We start from the raw sequence: 21,059 nt of genomic DNA, 5'->3' as shown, positions 1-21,059 counted from the left end.
TATATTGTTAGGCTCAAAATTCACATACAACAGTTCTCTTTTTTTATTAGCAGAAGCAAACATATTTATATTTTAGGTTTTTGATGGGATGAAATAAAACATGGTTCCTTGGATTTTATAAAGAGCAGCTGGCCCATTACATAACAGATCCTTGCCCATTGTTAAAACTAGGTATAAGTTAGTTTTTCAACATCTTCATTCGTTGTTTCATACTGAAACACAATAGAGCCTTAGAAAAAATCTTTATCAAAAAGTGGTGCTTTAGACCACACCTCCTTTGGGGACAATAATGATATGAATTCAGGTGAGGTCTCAGGAGTATTTACCAAAGGCCCCACTTACATTGGGACAGAAAAGGTGCATTTTTTCTGGCTTCGTTTTCCTAAAATCAGAAGGTCTCTATGGAAATTCTTTGACCCTAAGATGGCACACAGTTGTCTTAATAGTGAGCTTTTGAAGGTGTTTTCATTTCTCCTAACATCCTCTTCTTTGTATGCTGCGTAGGAATCAATACCGGTCCTCGTTTGGCCTCCTGGCAAGAGACTTCAAGATAAGGACCTATTCAGAAAGTGTAATAAGTGTTGAAACTGTCATTTTATTAAAAGAAAATGGATTTATGATAAAGTATTTTCCACACTGAATAAATGTACTCAAATTAAAGGTTAGTGCAATGATAGTCGCAGGCACTCGATGTGATTTTCTAAATCAGATTATTGGTGTAAATGATAACTTCCTCTGGACACCGTTTTCAATGCCATGTCTTACAATAATTTCACAATGTTCAATCAGTGTTTACACAGCGTGAGTCAGTACTCTATCATTATGACCTGATATTTCAGTGCCAACAAGACATGGTCTTGCTTCAGCGAGGTTTAAAATAGAAATATCCAAGTCTGCCAAAAGGTAAGAAAAAAAAGAAAGACAGATGGGCTGCGTGAGTTGAAGCAGAGCAGGGAAGGTACGAGAGAAACAGCTAAAAGGAAGAGATGAAGAAATGAAATTCACCCTTGGTTGAAGAGAGGCATGAATGTGAGCAGACTCGAAAAGCCCAGAAACAGAGGAACAGAAGCAAAACTAATGAAAAAAAGATTTAAGATGACAACCTGAAGAACAGGGAACAGAAGAGGGCAAAGAGCAGATTTAAAGGAAACGAGGTTAAGGGCTGAAGCTGCGTGAGAAGCAGGCAGACTTGATAGGGTGAATGACAGACAGTCACTCAGCTGGGGTTTGAACCCTGGTGCTCTGCGCAAATCTGATACGCTATCAGAAACCCCCCCACCCTTACTTTTCAGAGCGCTGCAGGAAGACAAGCAGTCTGTGGCTGCATTCACACCGTTAAAAATAGGCAGTGCAGAAGGTTATGAAAAGAGTTTGCTGGGTTTGCATCGCGGTGCCTGTGCCACATTTCACTAACTGGCGTAAGTTCTCCAAAATGGAAATCATGCTAAAAGATCTGCAGGTAATTTGATCTTCAAACAAAGCACAATACAAATGCCAAAATGTCTGGTAAAATAAATGGCTTTTGTCTTTGCTAACTCCCTAATTGACTTTGTTAACGATACAGCACCAAGAATCTTGTTCCTCTGTGACACCAATTAAAGCTAATTAGCCAAGTTTGAAGAGCTGTACTTCGTTAATAGTGGAAACATTTTTGCACTTTGAAGGTCAATACAGCTTCACAGGTCCATCAAACTAGAATTTTAAATATAGCTCTGAATATTAAAGAAAGTATAAACATTTTGGTTCACACAAAACTCTTAGATTGTCTCTTTCTTTCCTCAGGGGTGTATAAATAATGTGAAACCTGCAGAGCAATTTGTGTTCTATTTTTACAACTAGAGTGAGGATGTTCTAAAATAAGCCCTAATTAGATTCTGTTTCTGCAAGCTTACCAGGGAAGTGATTATTCCATTAATGAGTACTCCTTCCCAACAAGAAGCCAAGGAAACAAAATAGCCCAAGGCTTCACATGCAAGTGTTATTTCCCCTCTGCCTGCTAATGCTGAAGATTTATTTGTCCTACACCCGAAAAACAATTGAATTGTTGAAGGAGACCCTGAGGTTGAAGACTGTAACAAATGAACCCGTTTTCTGTTCTAAATCCGGATTAAAAAAAGAAAAAAAAAAAAGAACTTTGCTAAACCTCCCAGCAACAGGAAATAATTTTAACAAACTTAGGTCTATGCATAGAGAAAAAGCTGAAGAAAGGTGCATATCCGTGTGGCAATACTCTCTCACACAGACTCTATAGGCTGCACATATGCAGGATTCTGGCTGTTGACTGAGTAAATTCAATCATGTACACTTGTTAATAGGAATTTGCATAATATTCCACCTCAGTGCTCAGCTATTTGGATGCAATAATAAAAAATAAGCACGTAGGTTAGGGTGATACAGTGAAATGGAACAAATCTATTCCAACTGAAAAACAGTTGTAATGAGCACTTCATTAAATTCCAGGTGTGCTGATGCATATACAGTAAATATATTTCATTACTCTCTTTGATTAAACATGAGTAAATTAACCATGCTAAAGTATCTGATAACCTGAACCATGGTTAATAAAGTGTTTCTGTATTTATGCAGTGCTTAGCAAAGGAATTCATACCCCTTTCAACTGTTCCACAATTATTTCAAGTGATCGATCGCCAACAGTTAGTGCAAATTTATAATGGGGAAGGAACAAACACAATTCCTAAACGGGTGTCATACCTCTTATTCAACTCCTACGTAAGAGCTAATTACCTTCAGAAGTAACAACTCAAAACAATAATTACATCTCATCACAAATCCAGAAGGTTTGTTAGAGAGCATTAGAGAACAAATAGCTGCACAAAGACTTGGGAACATTGGTTAAGTTGTGGTTAAGTTTAAAGCAGATGAGTAATAGAACAACATTCGGGGCTTTGGACATTTTCCAGAGCACAGCTCAATCCATCATCTGAAAATGGAAAAACTTTGGCGACAACTCTACCAAGACCCTACGGTCTACTTAAAGGGGAAGGTTTGGTAAAGGGAGCATTTATTATAAGAAAGAGCCTCATGGAAACACTGGAGGAGCTACAAAGATCCACAGCTCAGGTGGGAGAATTGGTGCACATGGCATTCATTAGTGGCCAACCCCACAAATCTGATTCCTGTAGAAGAATATATTCAAATATTAATCAAAGGAAAATAAACTAACCTTTAAGGCATCTTTGTGCTATAGCAAAGATGTAAAAGAGGGCAATTTGCCAAGAGGAAACTAACTGAATTTCTTGCAAATTCTAAGCATGATAAATAAATATATATTCATATTTTTGCCAAACTCACCTCCTTAGGAATGTTGTTCCAGTATTGTTGCAAGCAAAGAACACATTTTGTTAATAGAAATTTGAACAAAAAAACAAACAAAAACATGTTTTCTTTATGGAAATTGGAAAAAAAATTCGAAAATCTTCATAATAAAAAAAGTCTGGCAGTTTTCATAGATTTTATTTGATCAAATTTCTTTCTTTCTTTTTTTTTATTTCTCTGTCATTTTGAGTTTTACAAATAACATTCTTTTCAAAGTGTGGTTTTATAGATTCTCTTTATCTCCAGCCCAATACAACACTTGATTAATAAAATTTGTTGTTGCAAATGTCCATGCAGACAAACACAATTTGAAAATAACACGAATATATATATAAAAAATAAAAAAAATATATATATTACTAGATTGCATTTTTTTTTTTTCATATTTCCTTTTGTTTTCTGCTTGCAAAAACAATGGAACAAATTTCCTCCAGAGCAAACACCTTCCAGTACAATTGTGGTCATCTCTTTGAAGATGAGTGAAGCTTAATTAAATGTTATGCTACGGGAAAAACCTGCTTGCAATTACAAAACAATCATCTATCACAAAAAACATGATAAACATCAAAGTTTTTTTTTTGAAGGGATGACATTCTGAACGAGGCACTAAATTTGAGCTTTGAAAATAGATGCCTTTGTACGATTTGTACAGCATTCAGCTGGGTCTACTTGTCCTCCTCACACCCTAAAATATGCTATTTAATGAATTATCAGACTGTTTAGGTTTTATTCATTTAAACTTTCAGATATTAATTTTGAAATTTAACCCACAACCTTGAACATAATATCATTTCAGCAGCTTGAGATGAGAGATATAAACAAAATGGTGTTTGTTTAGACAGAACGCACACTTAATGTCTTTAGGTGATTATTACTTCAATGGAAAATGCATTGAGTTTTTCTACTCTGTGCACCATTACACATTGGTAATGTGCAGTACAACTTTTATTTATGGACAAATAATTTGACAAAAAACATGCAAAGTTTTTTAGTATTATTACTGTCGTTGTTGCCACATGCAGCTGAAACCAGAAACAAAGGAATACATTGTTTATTGAGCCATTCAGTGGTTGGTATAACAAGCTGCTTCCAGTGCAACTTTGGCTGCAATTATGTGTATTTCAAGAGCAAAAAGTGGCACTGGATAAAAACATGGCTGCACCAACCAGCTTAAAGAGGCAGTTCATGCCAAAGCCACTCTCCTAAAACCGGAGCGCCAATAAATACTATGCAAAAATTAGAAAAGTATTTTGTTATAAAGATATCTAAATGTTGCCATGCTGTGTTTGCTTCAGAGTGAACTGCTGCTTTAAGAGATAGAGAAACTTGCAGACAGAAGCTGCACAGTTTCATCTGACTGTAAATTCAGGGAGTGAAATTATAAAACGCTTGAAGGTTCAGTGAAAGTCAATTCAACAAAGGAGGCAGTTACACTTGAAAGGGTTAGTCCACTTAAAAACAGAAGAAGAAAGAAAAAGAAAACAGGCAGATGAAGAGGGAGTGACATTCCCCAGAGGTCAGTGGGACCGACTGAAGAGTAAGGGGGTCAGAGCGAATGGCCGGGACCTCTGCAGAGGTGGATTTGATCACTTTGGGCCCTGCGGACTTCAGTGACACTCAAACCTGGCTTTTTATAGCCGATATGACATAAAAAGCTATTTTAGTGGCAGTTATAGAAAATGAAGAGCTTGGTTTGTTCTGTGTTTTTCAGCTTAGTTTTTACTGCATGGCGTGAGTTGTGCTTTTGCAGATGTCACTTTTAATAAGGTGTAAACCGGTGTGGAGCTGGGAAAGGCTCCAGAGCTGCATGACCTTTAACGTGTCCCGTAACAATGAGGATGATGATTTAGGTAGCTCACGTTAACGGACATGTTTAAGGAATAAAACGTACTTTAGTACATCATGGCTGGCTCGTAATAAAACATGTATAAGAGACGGCCTTTGGGTCAGTGTGGATGGATAAGCTTAGCTAAATTTATTTGATTTTTATTTAACAGCAATAATGAACATGTCTAGAATATAAAACCAGGGCTGCTAATATTTGAAACTGATAAATATTTTAACATTCAATTTTACATTGAGTTCAGCTTGAGAAGGGGGAGGCTAATCTTAAAGAGACCATTAAAATGAAAAGCAAATTACTAAGAAATGTTCAAATAAAAGAAGTCAGGACTTCTTTTGGTTAAATGTTCAAATAATACTAAATGTGTATGCTTTAATAAGAGTTTGTGGTTTGAAAAAAAAAATCCCCTTTTGAAAATATTGTTCAGAGAAATTGTTAAACACATTTTTCAGTTTATTTTTTATTCATCTGTTTAAGCTGTTTAGAGATTCTAGAATGATCTAACTAGCAATCTGCTCTTTTCTTGATTTTTGTGGTGTGGATATGATGCAACACAAATGAACGAATGTCTCACTTCATGCGACTTTAACAAATGTCCTTTGTTTTTATGCATCTAATTTCATCTTTTGGTCTCCATAGCAACCAATTGATGGTATTTACATGTCAAATAGTTGTTTGAGATGTAACCTAGTAAACAGGTATTCATATCCAAGTATCAAAAAGGCAAAAGTGTTAAAGGTTGTTAGGATTTAGTCAGTTCAAATATGACCATTTAGCAATAAAATCTTCAGCTGAGCTGGGTGATGAAGAGTGATCGTCTGAACAAGCACCTGATGTCTACTGTTAAATACAGAGAAGGATCTTTAATACTAACCTCTTAGTTCCAATTGAAATGGAAAAGGCTGTATGAGCCACTTTGCTGCTGAAAACATTTCCAGTAAATTCGAACGGTTCCACTGAATCCTGTAGTGGATCTTTAGATCATACCTGAAGCATTGCCCGCTGGCCGCTTCAGTTAGATAGGCAGCTGTTCTATTTCTTTTAAGATTTTATTTTCTTAACCTTTATTTGCGCAAGTAAAAAACTCCATAAATTGGATCCTTTTATACATTCTTAAGATCACCAAGTAGGTTATTTAATCAGATCTTCAGCTGCAATTATCAATATTGTATCTACCTCAATTTGGTGAATGACTGTTTTTTCATTTGAAAATACAAGAATATTTTGGCGGCCCCTGACAGGAAAATGATCAAGTTTTTGATTTTAATTATGATTCCATAAACATTTTCATATCAACACAGACACCCCAGATGCAATAGCAGTTTTAAGCTGCCCATTGCATGTCGTTTATAGAGATAACGTTTAAAAATCAGACAGAAGTCCTAACAACCCAACTGGACGTCAATGTCTCTGACTCTACATTGGCTCCACACCTTAAAACACGAGCGCCATGTCAGAAACACCCACAAATATTTTCCTATTTTCCAGAAGCTTTAAATATTTTCAGGGTGGTTGGAGGGAATCCACAGTTCCGGCTAAGTGACTGATGATACAGGCCACGTCTGTTGCCATGGTCTTTAGATGTATAAATAACTCTTTAGAAAACTAGCTGGCATCAATGTCTCCCCTCAGGAAACCAGACTCTCAGGATGAAAAGGTTCAGACTGAGTTCACTCCCGGCTCTTCTTCTGTACTCTTTTAATGAGACAGAAAGCACCCGCTTGACTTGTTTCCATCATCATCATCATTATCCCCCTATGCTGGTTAGCTAAATTAGCAGCTAACCAATTCCTTTTTGTCAGGTCCAGCCCACGCCTGCTCATCTAAATGGAAGAGAGGGGGCAGAGAGGAAAAAGTCAAATCCTAATAGAGGCTCAGAGAGAGGGGGAGAATAAACCACAGAAGTCTAAGTTCTAATGTGCAGATTCCTGTGTTCACAGAAAATGAACAGGTAGGTGTATTCCCCAGACAGAAGTAGCTCCACTGAAAACTGACTTCTGGCATTTTTCTAAATAGCAGCAAGTCAGCGGGTTTCTGGCCTTTCCTTTAGGTTCTTAGTCTTTTACATAATGTTATTCAGCTCTGAGTGTTTGAGCAAATAAGTTACTTCATGCATTTATGTATTTATTGGTTTGTATTTTCTTCCTGTCCCACAGCAGGTTTTATAATCTGTTAAGGTTTTAGATGGGAGAAAGAATAAGTTAAAACACTTGCAGACTTCTGATTCTGTTTTAATCTGAGCCATCAGGATTTTTCAGACTTTAAAATAAAGAGATTTTAGCACATTTAAGAAATGCGGTTTCTGACTGTTGCAACATGGGCTGTTTGATTAATAAGACAAAATTATGTGTTGATTAGCAACTTCTGGTCTAACCTAATTAAAAACATCTGTGCTGCCGGATGTCTTTTTATTTAAATACTAAATTCATATAGCCGGAGGAAACTTAATATTTGCAATAAAAAAAACTCTTCTTTTGAAACACCTTAATAAGGCCTGTTTGAGGATTTATATTCTAGCTCCTCATGTAGGTATGTTAAAGCATAAGCTGCACGTCATCTGCTGTAAAAATATTAGTATAGTCATTTAAAAGCATCTTTAAAAAACAAACATCTGATATAACAGAAAATGAAACATTCCTAAAAATGCAAAAAAGGACCAGAAAGTAAATTCTTTAGGTGAAAAGTTCTGCTAACAGACCAAATATTTGGAATTCTTTCCTTAAACCTTCTTAGTAATTTGCATTTTTTTCTAATAAAATGGAACTCCTTGGTAAATATATATTTATCTAAGGTTTCAAATAAATTAATCTGTTATTGCAAAGCAACAGTTTTGCTAGACATGGGCTGTTTTGCAAAATATAATCTTTAGATTCTCCTCTTATCTCTAAAAAGGCAGTTTTATTTATAAAGGTATTTAAGGTAAAAATGTGTAAATGAATCATAGTGACACAGTTTTTAAATGAAGCATACAGAAGAGTTGCCTGCACACACACATCTATGTATGCTCATGATCTTAGAAGCTATATCTTTGCAAGGTAAAAAAGCAATGATAAATCGATTTATGTTTTATATTATATATTGGCTAATTAATCAGTGTAGCTGATAAAAGAAAATGCATTATTGTGAGTGGATTTTTGCGCCTTATGTTTATGGGTTCAATCATCAAAGTCAATGTATGCTACAACAAATTTATTTGGAAAAAATGAAATCTTAAAACAGGACAAAGGATGAGCTTTCGTTGTCTTATCTCTATGTCTTGGCGCACCGGTACAGCGTGTTGTGAAACCTTTATTCAAAAGAGTTTTTTCTCCTTTCCTAACTGGTTGTTCTTTTTTTGTGCTTCCAAATATCTACCTTGTTACTGCAGAGATGTCTGAGACTGTTGAAAAGGTATCTGGTATAAAAAAGGAAGTGAAAATAGTGGGACAAGAATCCCTGTGAACATAGATGCTTTTTTCCTTCCAGCCCACCGCCTCTCCCAGATTATCAACCAGCCATCCGTTCTTTCTGATTGAAACGCCGTGTCACAGCCTCTGGCAGGAGTGGATTGTGCCGCTGCGTGGTCTGTATCATATCACATACCCGTCCTGCACTCATGTTCTCTGACTGTCGGGTTCAGATTCCTGCTGGTTATTTATTTGTTGCAGGTTTTTCTTATTTGGGCCAGAAAAGCTCATCATTGCAACCACAGCAGCTTTCTGTGTGAATGAAAGCTTCTTTTACTTCCTGAGGTTTTATGGTCTAGTGACACGGTCTTTGTGTCCACAAAGCCACAAGAAAAGAACAAAACACAGACAGGCTGCTTTGTTCTAGGATCCTCTCTAAGTTATCTCCATCTCCTTCCTGAATGTGCAGAAATAAACTTTGTAAACTTTAGGATGAGAGCTGAACAAAGCTTCAATCTAAGCTTCTAAAGGTGGAAAACAACCTTCATATATTTGCCAATATCTAAGTGCCCATAACCTCAGTAGTTTTCAATATTAGCTACAGAACAAAGCAGTCAAATGCTAAGATTTAAATCAGCAAAGATATATTTATATTAAAGAACTGAGCAAAATTTACGAACTGCAATACTCCAAAGTGTTGTATAATTTAATACAATGGACTTCTGCAGAAGTCACCATGTGCTGAACTGCAGCAACGTTAGGGCATAAATAAAGTCAGGTAGCTGGCAAGAGCTTCACTTAACTTTTTTTTTTTACTAATAAATGTCTTACATTGTTTCTGCACATTGGTTTTACAATATAAAACTTTTCTAGGCTTTATAGTAAGTTGGTAATATAAGGATGCCTGGGGCCTCCCTAAAGAGAGAAGAATCAGCCAGCAGACGTAACTAAGCACTAAAAAAATATTCCATAGATTGGAGAAAAGATTCTGTATAACCATCTCTCAAAGGAGATCATTTGAGACAGAAGAACAGGTGAAGCAACATATTTTCTTAAAGCTTAAATTAGTTTTTAAAAGCCTATTTCAGAGGCATTTCTTTGGTTTTTAATGTCAATTTCATTAGAATTGCAGCTAAAAGAAGATAAAAAACATTATTTTACAATTACATCTTAGCAGATTTTTATCAGTAGAGTGAAAAATTATTTAAATATGAATCAATCAAGCAGAGAGTTCTATTTTTAAACCAGCATTTGTTTCAAAAGTGGTGTGTTTTATACCCATGATTAGATTCATATTTGCCTATTTTCTATACAAAAAATAATGCTATACATCATCAAGTTTTATTTAAAGTAAAGGGCCACTTATTAAGGTAATTATTGTCATCTTTGTTGTAAAAACAGAGATTTTTCTATTGCTGTTATATAAAAAAGTGATTTGAGACAAGTTGAGAAACTGCAGAAAAGTTGTTGAATATTTGTTGCTTTTTAGGGATTAAAAGGTGAAGATGTATCTAAATGTTATGGTTTCACTCAACTGGAAATAGACCTGATCATCTCTTAGTTCTATGCCGTTTAACTTATATCTAATATTGAGACATAAAATATGTTTCTCTCATAGTTTAGAATAAACTAGAAAAAGCAATTAAAAGTAACATGTAAGTTATCAACTAACCATTTCTTGCATTTCTAACAGTGGATTCACAAGAACGATGAGTTGCTTCTCTGATTATAGCTATGTTATAGTCTACTCTGATACCTATGTCAATGTTATACTGTAGTCGCAGCTTCAGAAAGCGTACAGTATGTGGAACTGTTTTTACTTATGAAAAAATTCTTTGATTATGTCTAACAACCAAATGACTTTTACAGAAAAAAACGTTAAGCTAGTGAAACATAATTGTTACAGAAAAAAAAGAACATTTGTTGGTAGCTCTATTAGCATCTAACAACGTTAATAAAAATCTAGTATATAAAAAAAAAATGTTAATACATTTCATATTCTTAGTTTATAATATGCTTAGCACTGATGAGACAAAAGTAGATGATTTTTTTTTTACTCATCAGTTTTTGAAGTTCATTTTTTTGCAGTTTAAAAAGCTAATTGCTCCATATGTAAGATGAGTTTTCCTATTACTAACTCTGTAGCCTCCATTCGTTACTTTATGACAGAGGGATTCTGTCAGTAATCTCTGGGTGCAGATACAAGTGTAACATCCTATTATCTCCAGTTCACCTGGCTACTTCATAAAGTATTAGCCACAGACAGAGAACAGTGGTGATGGTGTGTGAAAGTGGATAAAAAATAAACTGCTGCAAATGAACCTCAAACCTAATCAGACTTCACACAAGAGAATATAACTTTGGTCTAGTGAGAGCAAAAGGGACACATTTCAAAATAACTAAAAACTTTGTTTTTTACTCTCCAACTTCAGATGACATTATGCCTCTAAACAAAAGACCTGTGCAGCTGCAGCAAAAAACTGGGCTTGTTTCTCTTCTTTCATGCATGTGCACAACACTGGTGTCATTTCAACTTGTTGCCTGGAAAAAAACTCGGCAACATGCAGTAAGCTTCTTTAAAGAAGAAAACTAACTTACAACAAAGAGCTCGAAATACCTACTGAGATGCTTTGCAGCTGGAGGTGTTGGGAACTTGTTTTTGTTTAGACAATGTTTTGCAGCCTTCATCAGTGGGAACCTTTAATCACTGTTGGGAAGCCAAGTCCTGGCTCCTTTGTTGTGGTATTAAATTGAATGCAGTCAAAAAATTCTGCAGAAAACATAAACTGATGGATTCTTAAATGACCCTGCGTGAGCCTATATGTTATTGAACATCCATGGTAAATATCGGATAAATATAGATCTGTCATTTCAGAAAGAGTGGGACAAGCAGCTGTAACAAAATCTGTTATTAGTGAGCAGTGGCTGCTGCAAGAGTGCTGCATCAAAACACTAAATTAAGGCCACCTTCTTTTTATCCTATCCCATATTTTACAGTTCAAATGTGCAAGCAACATTTTTTAAAAACTCCCCTTTGCTGTATTTATTTTTATTCGTCGGTTAGTGCAATATCTGAAGGAGATTTATCTTTGTGGAGCTAAATAAAAGGAATGTGCATGCGTGATCTCTTCGACTTGATTAGAGGAGTTCAATTTAGACAAGGCAGATTTGTTTACTTCACGAAATGTGTTGGACGAGACTTAATATCGTTAACGTGTACCAGATCCCTGTTGGAAAGTTTGAGTGCATTGGACTCATGGTCAGCGTCTCTGGAGTCATGTTTAACTCTGCATGTAAACAATATGCTCTTCAGTTTCCACACACTGGCCTGGAAATGAGGCTGGCTGGGAAAATTCTGCATCACTGCATATAACGCGGGGGCTAATGAAGTATATAGGTGATAAAAGTTAATTAGCAATGCTTTCCGCCATTCACGGAGATTAAGAGTTAAGTGTTAGTGAGCTAATCGAAATGATTGTTCACCCTGGAATAACATTTTCATTTATTAGCATGCATACCACCATTTGTATTCCTGCTCAGCACCAAAACAAGCTGATTTCTGGGCACGACAATTGCACATCATATTAATAAAACAATGAAAAACTTTAGAGGATGTATAAAACATGTTCGATTTGTCACATATGGTGGAGAAATGCATGCTGCAAACAGGAAATTGTTGCACCAGAGTGAATCCTTTCTACATGTTCTAAGTTAGTCGGGTTAGAAATGTGCAGTTAGACGATCAGGGCCCAGCAGTGCAATCCCCTGCAGGTCAGAGATCAAAGAGGACGCTTGTCCCTCCCCCTTACCCTCCATCTCCACACTGATTGGCTCTGAGTCAGGTGACCCTTGTTCCCCCACAGGGGGAAGGCGATCAGGACCTGTACCTCTTTCAGAGTCACCTGCCTCCTTTGGGAATGCCGCCCCAAGATGGGTGGTGGTGGCGCTTGTGGGTGTGGTCTTCCCTGTGGTTGTAGCGAAGGGGGAGGAGGAGGAGGAGGAGGAGGAAGGGAGGGCAACAGAGTGAGTGATTAGTGAAATGTGACACAGCGTGGAGAATAAACTTTAGAGAAATGAGGATGAGTCCTGAGTGGAAAGGAAACCTTCACCTGTTAAAGCAAACACCTTATAATGATGAGCAACATGATGATCACACACAGCAGATGCTAATGACAACATAACAGATTTTATTCCCTTACCTTCCCTGAAATTTGCTACATTTATGGACAAATAGAGGATCTACAGATTCATGAAGAACAGAGGCGTCTCTGTGACAAGTTCTTTGTTAAATACTGAAACCATTGTGCCATGTGGTCTTATACTAGTACTATGGAGTATGCATGTTTCATGCTGGAAAAACATGAGTCAAAATGAAAGACTGAAAAGCTGTTACATACATCAGCTCAACTTTTAAAATAAGTTGGGCTGTAGTGCAGAAAGATGGTTCTATATGACAGGAGCAACAATAAACTATTTTAGATGTGGATTAAAGAGGCATAATGCTGAAAGATATGGAAAATCACTTCTGTTCAATGCAAGTAGCCCCTGCTCGATCTCGGAAATGTTATTTTTAAAGCTCATGTCCGGAATGCACATACATAAACTTTCAAATTAACCTATTTTGAGATAATAATATTTTCTTTTTAAAATTTCTAAACTTCAGTGTACATTGAAAGGCATGGACGAGGGCTTGATTCCTGGTATATGAAAACCAAAAATATGAATTCTAAAGTTTTAAAGTGCTAAAAAAAAAAAAAAAAACTCTATTAAAGAATTTAATTGTAAAAAATGACAAATTAAAATACTGTCATTTATCCTCTTGATTTGCTGTTATTTATCATCTTGGTTTGGATTCATACACTCGGAAAAGTGTTAGAAGTTTTGATCTCTTGTTGGTAGAATACACTGCAAACTGGTTTGTTTGTTTTTTAATAAGTTGGGCAGTCTGCTTGGGTAGCCTACTTATAATTACGTTTACTAACATATTATGTATGCTAACAGACATACTGTCAGATTACCCTCAATTCAAAACAATTTTACTCTAAAAAAGAGTGAGAATTAGCCTTGATTCACATTATTTTACAACAGTAGATATCTCCAAACAGTTCATTTGATTTGTTTTCTAATAATAAAGAAAGAAAAACATCTTTTCCTATGTTTAAGCCAGCTAACTGGCAGTGTGGAGCCACGGATGGTGGAGTGACGCTTCCAAACCTGTTAAATACTTGAATCTTTCTTGTGGTGTGATGTAGAATGCTGGATACTGTCCGCTCTCTTGCAGAAAATTTTTGCACTTAGAAGCCTGTTAAACTGAACTGCTGTGCAACAGAAGTATGGGTGAATGAATGAGAAGGCAAGAGCAAACTTTACTGTTTTCTTAAAGTCATTGAAGGTGTTTGCAAATAAAGGAGCTCCAAGGTCAGGGTTGAAAAGTCAGTGTGGTGATGTAGAGAAATGCTATACTACTTTTTACAAGGCACCAAACACATTCTTTATACAGTAAAGTCCATTAATGTCTAGTTTTATTTCACCTAAACTCCCTGATAACAGAATTTAAAAGTGCCTATACTTATTTTAAACCTTTGATTAAGCATCTGATCCCATAACCTAAGGGCTGGTTTGTCAATGACCCTCCTCTTGTGAGTATTCTTATTAACAAATTCAGTCCTAAGCCCTGCAGAGTCAATCAGAGCATTGCTGGATGTAAAGTAGTGGATATAAAAAGTCAAGATCAAAGTTCCAATCTTCTTCTAATTTCAGGCCTTGTAAAACAAGGTTTTACTCTTCTAGTCTGGCTTTACTAGTAATTTTCAAACAAAAAACGATAAGATCAAACATGGAAATAAGAAAATTATACTTTCAAATGTCCTTTTATTACCTAAATCCACTGCTTACATTCTTCTTCTGTAAAACAGGATTTTTTTTTTTATATTAAGCCATATTCTAATTTAAAATGGACACTTTGAACTAGCTGTGGCCTTAAAGTTTGTAAAGTGTGACATTTCTTAAATGTTAAACTTCTGAAATGTACCCAGCTTCAAAATGCTAACCACATTGCAAAATGTGTATAAATTTTTTTTCCTTATTAGTATTAGCTTACTGTTTAATTTCATTCAAATACATCAGATTGTCATGCAACATTTAGAATTAGGAATTGCAATGAGACAGTTTACATGTGTAATATGTGTCTGTTAATGCATGTGGCCGATTAGCATTAGGGAAAAACATTGAGACGATGCTATTTGTTTAGCCTGATAAAGCAGACTAAATTTGAGATCAAATGTGTAATTTAGTCTAGCCCTGATGAATGAGACATCAGAAGATTGTTCATGAGAACAACCGTTGTCTTTCAGCCATGCCTGTGCCTATTGGCCAACGTTCTGACCTATGTGCGCAACTGACTGTGACGTGGTTAGCGCGACAGGAAGCTGGTGGGGGAGTGTAAACAAACAGCCTGTCGGTAAAATGGCGGATACGTCCTTCTTAAACATGAATGAGCGCAGAGTCTCTTCCTGCTCCCGTTTTAACAAAAACCCCCAGTCTAATCCTTCCAAAGCTGAGTCAAACGAGAACTGTTCAATAGATGTTGCCGTCTTCCTTGTTGTGCTTTCTTTGCTTTGTCGTCACACCCTCAAAATCCCGCCTGCTTTGCATCCAGAAATTCAAAACACATCTCTGCGTTGTGATTGGCCCGCCAGTTTTAGGGCCTGGGGCATTAATCGAGGCTAGACCAAACTCGCAGGCAAAAATGATTTTGGCCGCTGGTGGGTGGGGCTAGTTTAGTAGGCTACTATTTGTTCATATTTATCCAAATGTTTCTCCCGTTTCACTCTATAATACTGACCTGTCCTTCTGTCCCACCTATTTCTATCCTGCTTTACATAAGCGTATCGTCCTGGTACGGTTTTGAAAGACAAGCATAGCCTGCCCATCAAAAGAAACTCCTCCTTTCATTGCATGAATTACAATGAAAGGGTCATTTTAATTCATGACCCTTTCATGAATTATGATGTTTAGTTCCTAGGGTCAGAACTAAACAGGGGGAAGCAGCTTTCAGTTTCTATGGTCCTCACATCTGGAATAAACTCCCAGAAACCTACAGGTCCGCTGCTATTCTCAGTTCTTTTAAATCAATGCTGAAGACTTTTCTTTTTGATGTTGCCTTTCTCTAAATGACGTTCATTTCTTTACCGTTTAATCTCTTATACTGGAATTTTTATTCTTGTGTTTTGTTTTTATTTTTAACTGTTTCTTTAGTGTTTTATTTTTTTTTTTTACTGATTTTATGTAAAGCCCTTTAAATTGCCCTGTTGCTGAAATGTGCTATACAAATAAAGCTGCCTTGTCTTGCCTACAAAAAAAAAAAATAATCTCCTTGCTGGGAGATGGATCTGCCGCTTTTAAAACTGACTACTTTGGAAAAACACACCTAAGGAAGGATGTGGAGCCCATGTAACCTTCCTACCTAGACTAGAGGAGCTCTGTTTAAAAGCAATCCGTTTAATATTTAACATCCAGGCTTATTCCCAACCGTCATGTTGGAGCAGACAAGCACACAAATCAGACATATGCCAAGAAACATGCTGGGCATTATCCGCCACAGGCCTTGTATTATTACCAAATTAATTTCAATGACACACTCCATGTCTTGATTGAACTGAAAGCTCTCTGTTGTCCTTAAACTGCGGCGAGCAGCATGCTGTTTTTGGCGTGGCCCTAAAGCACTAATAAGCCAGCAGTAACGTTAGCATTCTGCAGCACTGACACTTCGGCTGGAGGGAAAGTGATTGTTTTCTTCCTCGCTGTGAGCCAGTTGACAGTATTCACTCCGAATGAGGTGTCCCGTCACTTCACCATCTGTGCTGGGCAAATTAAAAACGCACACCACAGGGTGTTTGGCCCCGTCAGTGCCACTGCTTCATCATTATTTTTTATAGTCTGCCAGAATTAAATTTCGGGAATGGTAAAGTTAAATCTCATAACTGATCTTTTTTTTTTCCCCTCCAAGAAATAATCAGTAACAAGATCAGCTTCTTGATCTAACCAATCACACAGCAGCCTGGTGTGATTGTGTGGGTAGGAAAAAGGATAGAAAGACTAAACCCCATTTGTTTTTGTTTTTTTTTTAAAAGGGAAATAGAATCCCTCATGACAACAGCTTTGTTTGACATATGGGGCATTTTATTGTCTAAAAGAGCCAATAATTGATCTGAAGTGGAGGAATTTAAAAGGTTTTTTTTGTGAGTCAGCAAGAAAAAACCCCAAAAACAATTAGAGACAACATTTGAGGATCAGGCTGAATGTTGAGCATTTCAAACAGAGCTGCGAAGCATCTTGGTGCTGAGAACCCAGCAGGATTAAGCTGTGGATTGCTCATCAAGTCTTTCTATTGGGTTGCAATTCCTCCAGTTGGAAAGCTTACTGGGGGGGGTTGTATTGGTCCAAAGTGAAGGCTTGGGCAAACAACATGGCTTTTTTTTTCAGACAATGAAACAAGAGTGATGAACATGGTTCGGCTGAGCAATAATCTCTCATGCCTGCTAAGATGAAAGCTCTACATTGACACTAATCACTGATTTGAATCTGCTCTCATCATTGTGTACTACATGTTTTAGTTTTATATTTGAAAAGAAAAAAAAAAGAAATGTCAACTTTTCTGAAAAAATGGTGAAGAGGAGCTTTACATTTAAGTATAAAAGCAAATGTTGCATTTCGCAAGCATCCAGGCACTGCCTCACTCTGATGAGATATTGCCAACCCGCTATATTTTGCCTTTCATTCCGGCTTTGCCAGGAGCCGCTCAGCCTGGCTGGCGGGAGAAGTAATGGGACGTGACAGGGATGATGATCTTTCTTGATACAGGGCATTAGGCAGCTTGGCCAGCGGAGCTCCTGGTCCATCAGAGGAGTGTTGCCCCACACAATGGCTTCAATGTTTAAACTGTCAAACTGGCAAAGAGGGAGAAGAGACTCCATCTATTTAGCTGCCTCAAATCCTCCCACATAGTTAGATTTAAATCAATTTACATTCCACTTATAATTATAAAAAATATATATTTTATTGAAGACATAGTGTTGAGTCTTATGTCTTGATTTTTATCATTATGTTTTTTTTACAGGAGCAAACCAGCTCTGAGAAACCTCATCGCTCCCATTTAAACTATTATTAATGTCCTTTTAGTACCATTGTTTCGTAATTTAACTGAAATTGAAGACTTTAAAAACTGTAAACAAGCCCCAATTAAATAGAAATAGCAAAGCATCATGAGTCATATGAGTTGAAAATCTTTCTCACACAAAACAAAGCCCTGACATTAATTCAAAAAGCATTTAGTCATTTTGTCTAAAGCTGTTTAATCAAAATATGTTCCTGTATTATCTGCATTTGCTGCCTGAATTACAATCCAGGAACACATTTACCTGAATTTATGGGAGAACTGAGTAGTAAATAAACAAATGCATCCAAAAATATAATAATATCACATTATGTATGTGAGTCCTCTAGTATGACGGAGTATTAGGAGTATTAGAGATTTTTTTTTTTCTTAAATTTTGAGAATAAAGTCGTAACATCAAGAGAATAAAGTCACAATGAGAATAGTAATAAAATCACAAGAATAAAGTCGTAATATTAAGAGAATAAATTCCTAAAATTACGAGAAACAAGTTGTATTTTATGACAACTCTTGCAAGAAGCACTGTCTTCCCTAAAATGAGGAATATTGAGCATAATCTGAAGTTATACTTTGGCTCTGGTTTGACAAATAAGGAAATCTTTTAGCACCAGCATCATATTGGGCAGTGGACTCAGGTTGCTGTTTGCTGGAACTGGTCGGCCATCTTGTGCTGGTCAGAGCTCGAAGCGTTCTTTCTGAAACGGATTGTTGTATTCTGGTACTATTACGACTTCATTCTCGTAATATTACGACTTTATTCTCGTAATATAACAACCAACTTTATTCTTGTAATGTTACGACTTTATTCCTGTAATATTACAACTTTGTTACTTTATTTATTCACAAAAAAAAAAAAGCCTGGCCTTTATACTAGAGTACTTTGTACTCTAGAGGTCAAGGAAATAATGTGCATATTATGAAATTTTCCCTTCAAAGGACCAGAATGAATAAAAAAATGTTTTTTGTATAGGGGTTAAGAAAAAAAAAAAAACAACAGGGAAAAAAAAGAGACGGAAATATGTAAAATATATTTGAAAAGTAAAATAAAATCAAAGCCTGTTGATCCGGGTGTTCTGAGCAGAAGCAGGTTAGTAAATAAGATAAAAAATATGCCCACTGACCATAAGCTGAATCGAGAGCTGGATTGTGCTTGCGTGTGGTCGCCAAGATGTCTGAAGTGAAAAAAGAACAAGTTATTACAACAAAATTCAGGTTGTTCCATCTTACACTCAAAGCAGGATGATTATAATGGAACCATTTTTAAAAAGAGTTTTCATATGAAAATGATCAAATGCAAAATGGTCGCTAATGTTTGACTCAAAACTGAAAAACTGCTTCTCAAACACTTACAAAATCAACTGAATTGCTGCTGGAGGGGAGCTAAATCTATTAAAAAAAATTGTCCCTTGACCATAGGCCGTTAAACGTAATCGGTATGATTACCCATTCTAATCAAAGGGCCATATTTTTTGTCTTGCAGTCCATCTTTGTTTATTATTTTGCATGTGATCATTTTGATACATGGTTTCACATTCATACTGTAGATAAGAATGAGATGGGAAGCAGCTGATGAGGGATGAGGGTTCATAAACTACCACAGTTTGAGGAGTTAAAGCAAAATGAAGCAGCTTTGCCTGGAAAACACTCCAAAAGGAATGTGACATCCTCTCAGTGTTTTTTTTTTTTTAAACAGCTGCAGTAAGATTCATAACATAAAAAACGCTTCAGAGCCTGAGTCTGATCAGCTCGATGCGTTCAATCTACAATCAGATATAAGGATTAGCAGATTTTCTTGAATAAAATTCCCCAAAGAGCCCAAATTTCAATTATTTTAAAAGGAGAAACTTTATATGTGAAGAAGCCCCTATGCAACTTTAACTTTATTATACAAAAACCTCCTGTCAAACTAATCAATGTAAATAAAGGGTTTTGCGTCTCACCGTGACAGGTATCGGGATGCTGATGGTAGCCGTTCTCCACATCCTGTTCAAATCCGCTTCTGAAGATAAACAGTAACAAAGAAACCTGTCAGTAAATTTGCATCAATCCATTTCACCCACATGTCCTCTAACAAAGCACCTCTTTATAAAATTGAGTTTGCTCTGAGGACTGTTTGGAGATCGGGATGTAAGTGCACGGCTATTCAATTTAATTTGTTTCATGTCTGCTTAAGGTTGGAGTTCTTCTCATTGGGGTACAGGTACAAGAAAAAAATTAAGGGAAAAAGCTGCTTTTACATGAATTTCCTTTAAGGTTGCATCAACCTTGTAATATTTAGCAGAGTTTATTTGTGAAAAGTTGTAGTTTTCCTCTGTGACTTCCTCCTGTTCCAGTTATTTATACGGCACAGAGCATTTTCTCTGCCTTCACCAAAGTTACCACTGGTAAAATTGGTACCTGCAGTTTCTCTGCTCTGCAATGACAGTGTCAGTGTGTGGTTGTGGAGTGTTACAGAAAAATATGACAGAGAAGTGTGTTGATTTACAGCTACTGACACAAAAACCTGTCATTTACCAGTGATATTTATGGAGACGTGCTTCCTTGCCCTGAACCTCCTGCTGTTAATGGCATCAGGAGATTAGACAGATAGTTGTAAACTTATCTATACAGAAGGCTGGTGGAGGCAAAAATAAAAATAAAAAGGAAATAAATGCAGATGCATGGGAGCTTTAGAAAACAAATTATCTTTAGTAGTTTGTTTATCATTGATTTATGACATGGAAAAGATTGACAGGATGATGATATACGCGATACTTTCTCAGTGCTATGTGGAAAACATTGACTGAACTGTAATTTATATTTTAAATTCTGCTATTAGATGTAAGGATAGTCATAAAATACAAATAATCAAAACTAAAATAAAGCAGAGGTTTTTGGTTAACTTCATCAGTAAAACCACAAAAAAATAAAAATCCCCAAACAATCACAATAAGACAGTATAAGTATTTTCTTAATATTTTTGCCATGAAATAAATAAAACATAAATTCATTTATTTTGACTAAAACTTAATTAAAACCCCTGAATTTTTAAAAGCAGTTCAATGAAGCTCCCGTTTTTCTTTTTGTGTGTGTGTGCCATTTTCATGTTGATGGAGCCAAATCCACCTCCTCCATTCACTTTCTAAACTGCTCCAAACTCAACAGAAAGCATGATGAGTAACTTTCTGCTGCGCTGATTAAAACGAGCCTACAATTTTTACGCTGTTTTTCCTCATATAAATGCTCTTTCTTTCCATTTCACATTTGTTAGAAATCGAAGGCTCATCCAGACTCCTTTTCGAGATGGTTGGGTAATGAGATTGAATCGGACGCCTTAAAC

At 36.3% G+C, this 21,059-nt stretch overlaps 1 protein-coding gene across 1 annotated transcript in view; it reads right to left on the bottom strand.

Annotated features, from left to right (window-relative positions):
* Positions 1-21,059, bottom strand: part of sema6c (sema domain, transmembrane domain (TM), and cytoplasmic domain, (semaphorin) 6C) — a 187,783-nt gene that overhangs the window by 5,533 nt on the left and 161,191 nt on the right. The window contains exons 19-21 of the mRNA XM_015375570.1: positions 19,681-19,739; positions 18,862-18,912; positions 12,375-12,530 (exon numbers count right to left, since the gene is read on the bottom strand). Coding sequence (XP_015231056.1) covers positions 12,375-12,530; positions 18,862-18,912; positions 19,681-19,739 — 266 coding nt within the window. The remainder of the gene's footprint in view (positions 1-12,374; positions 12,531-18,861; positions 18,913-19,680; positions 19,740-21,059) is intronic.

The sequence above is a fragment of the Cyprinodon variegatus genome, unplaced genomic scaffold, assembly GCF_000732505.1.
Source record: "Cyprinodon variegatus isolate N-32 unplaced genomic scaffold, C_variegatus-1.0 Scaffold0, whole genome shotgun sequence".
In the NCBI taxonomy this organism is placed as follows: domain Eukaryota; kingdom Metazoa; phylum Chordata; class Actinopteri; order Cyprinodontiformes; family Cyprinodontidae; genus Cyprinodon; species Cyprinodon variegatus.
This window is presented reverse-complemented; position numbering and strand designations above follow the sequence as displayed.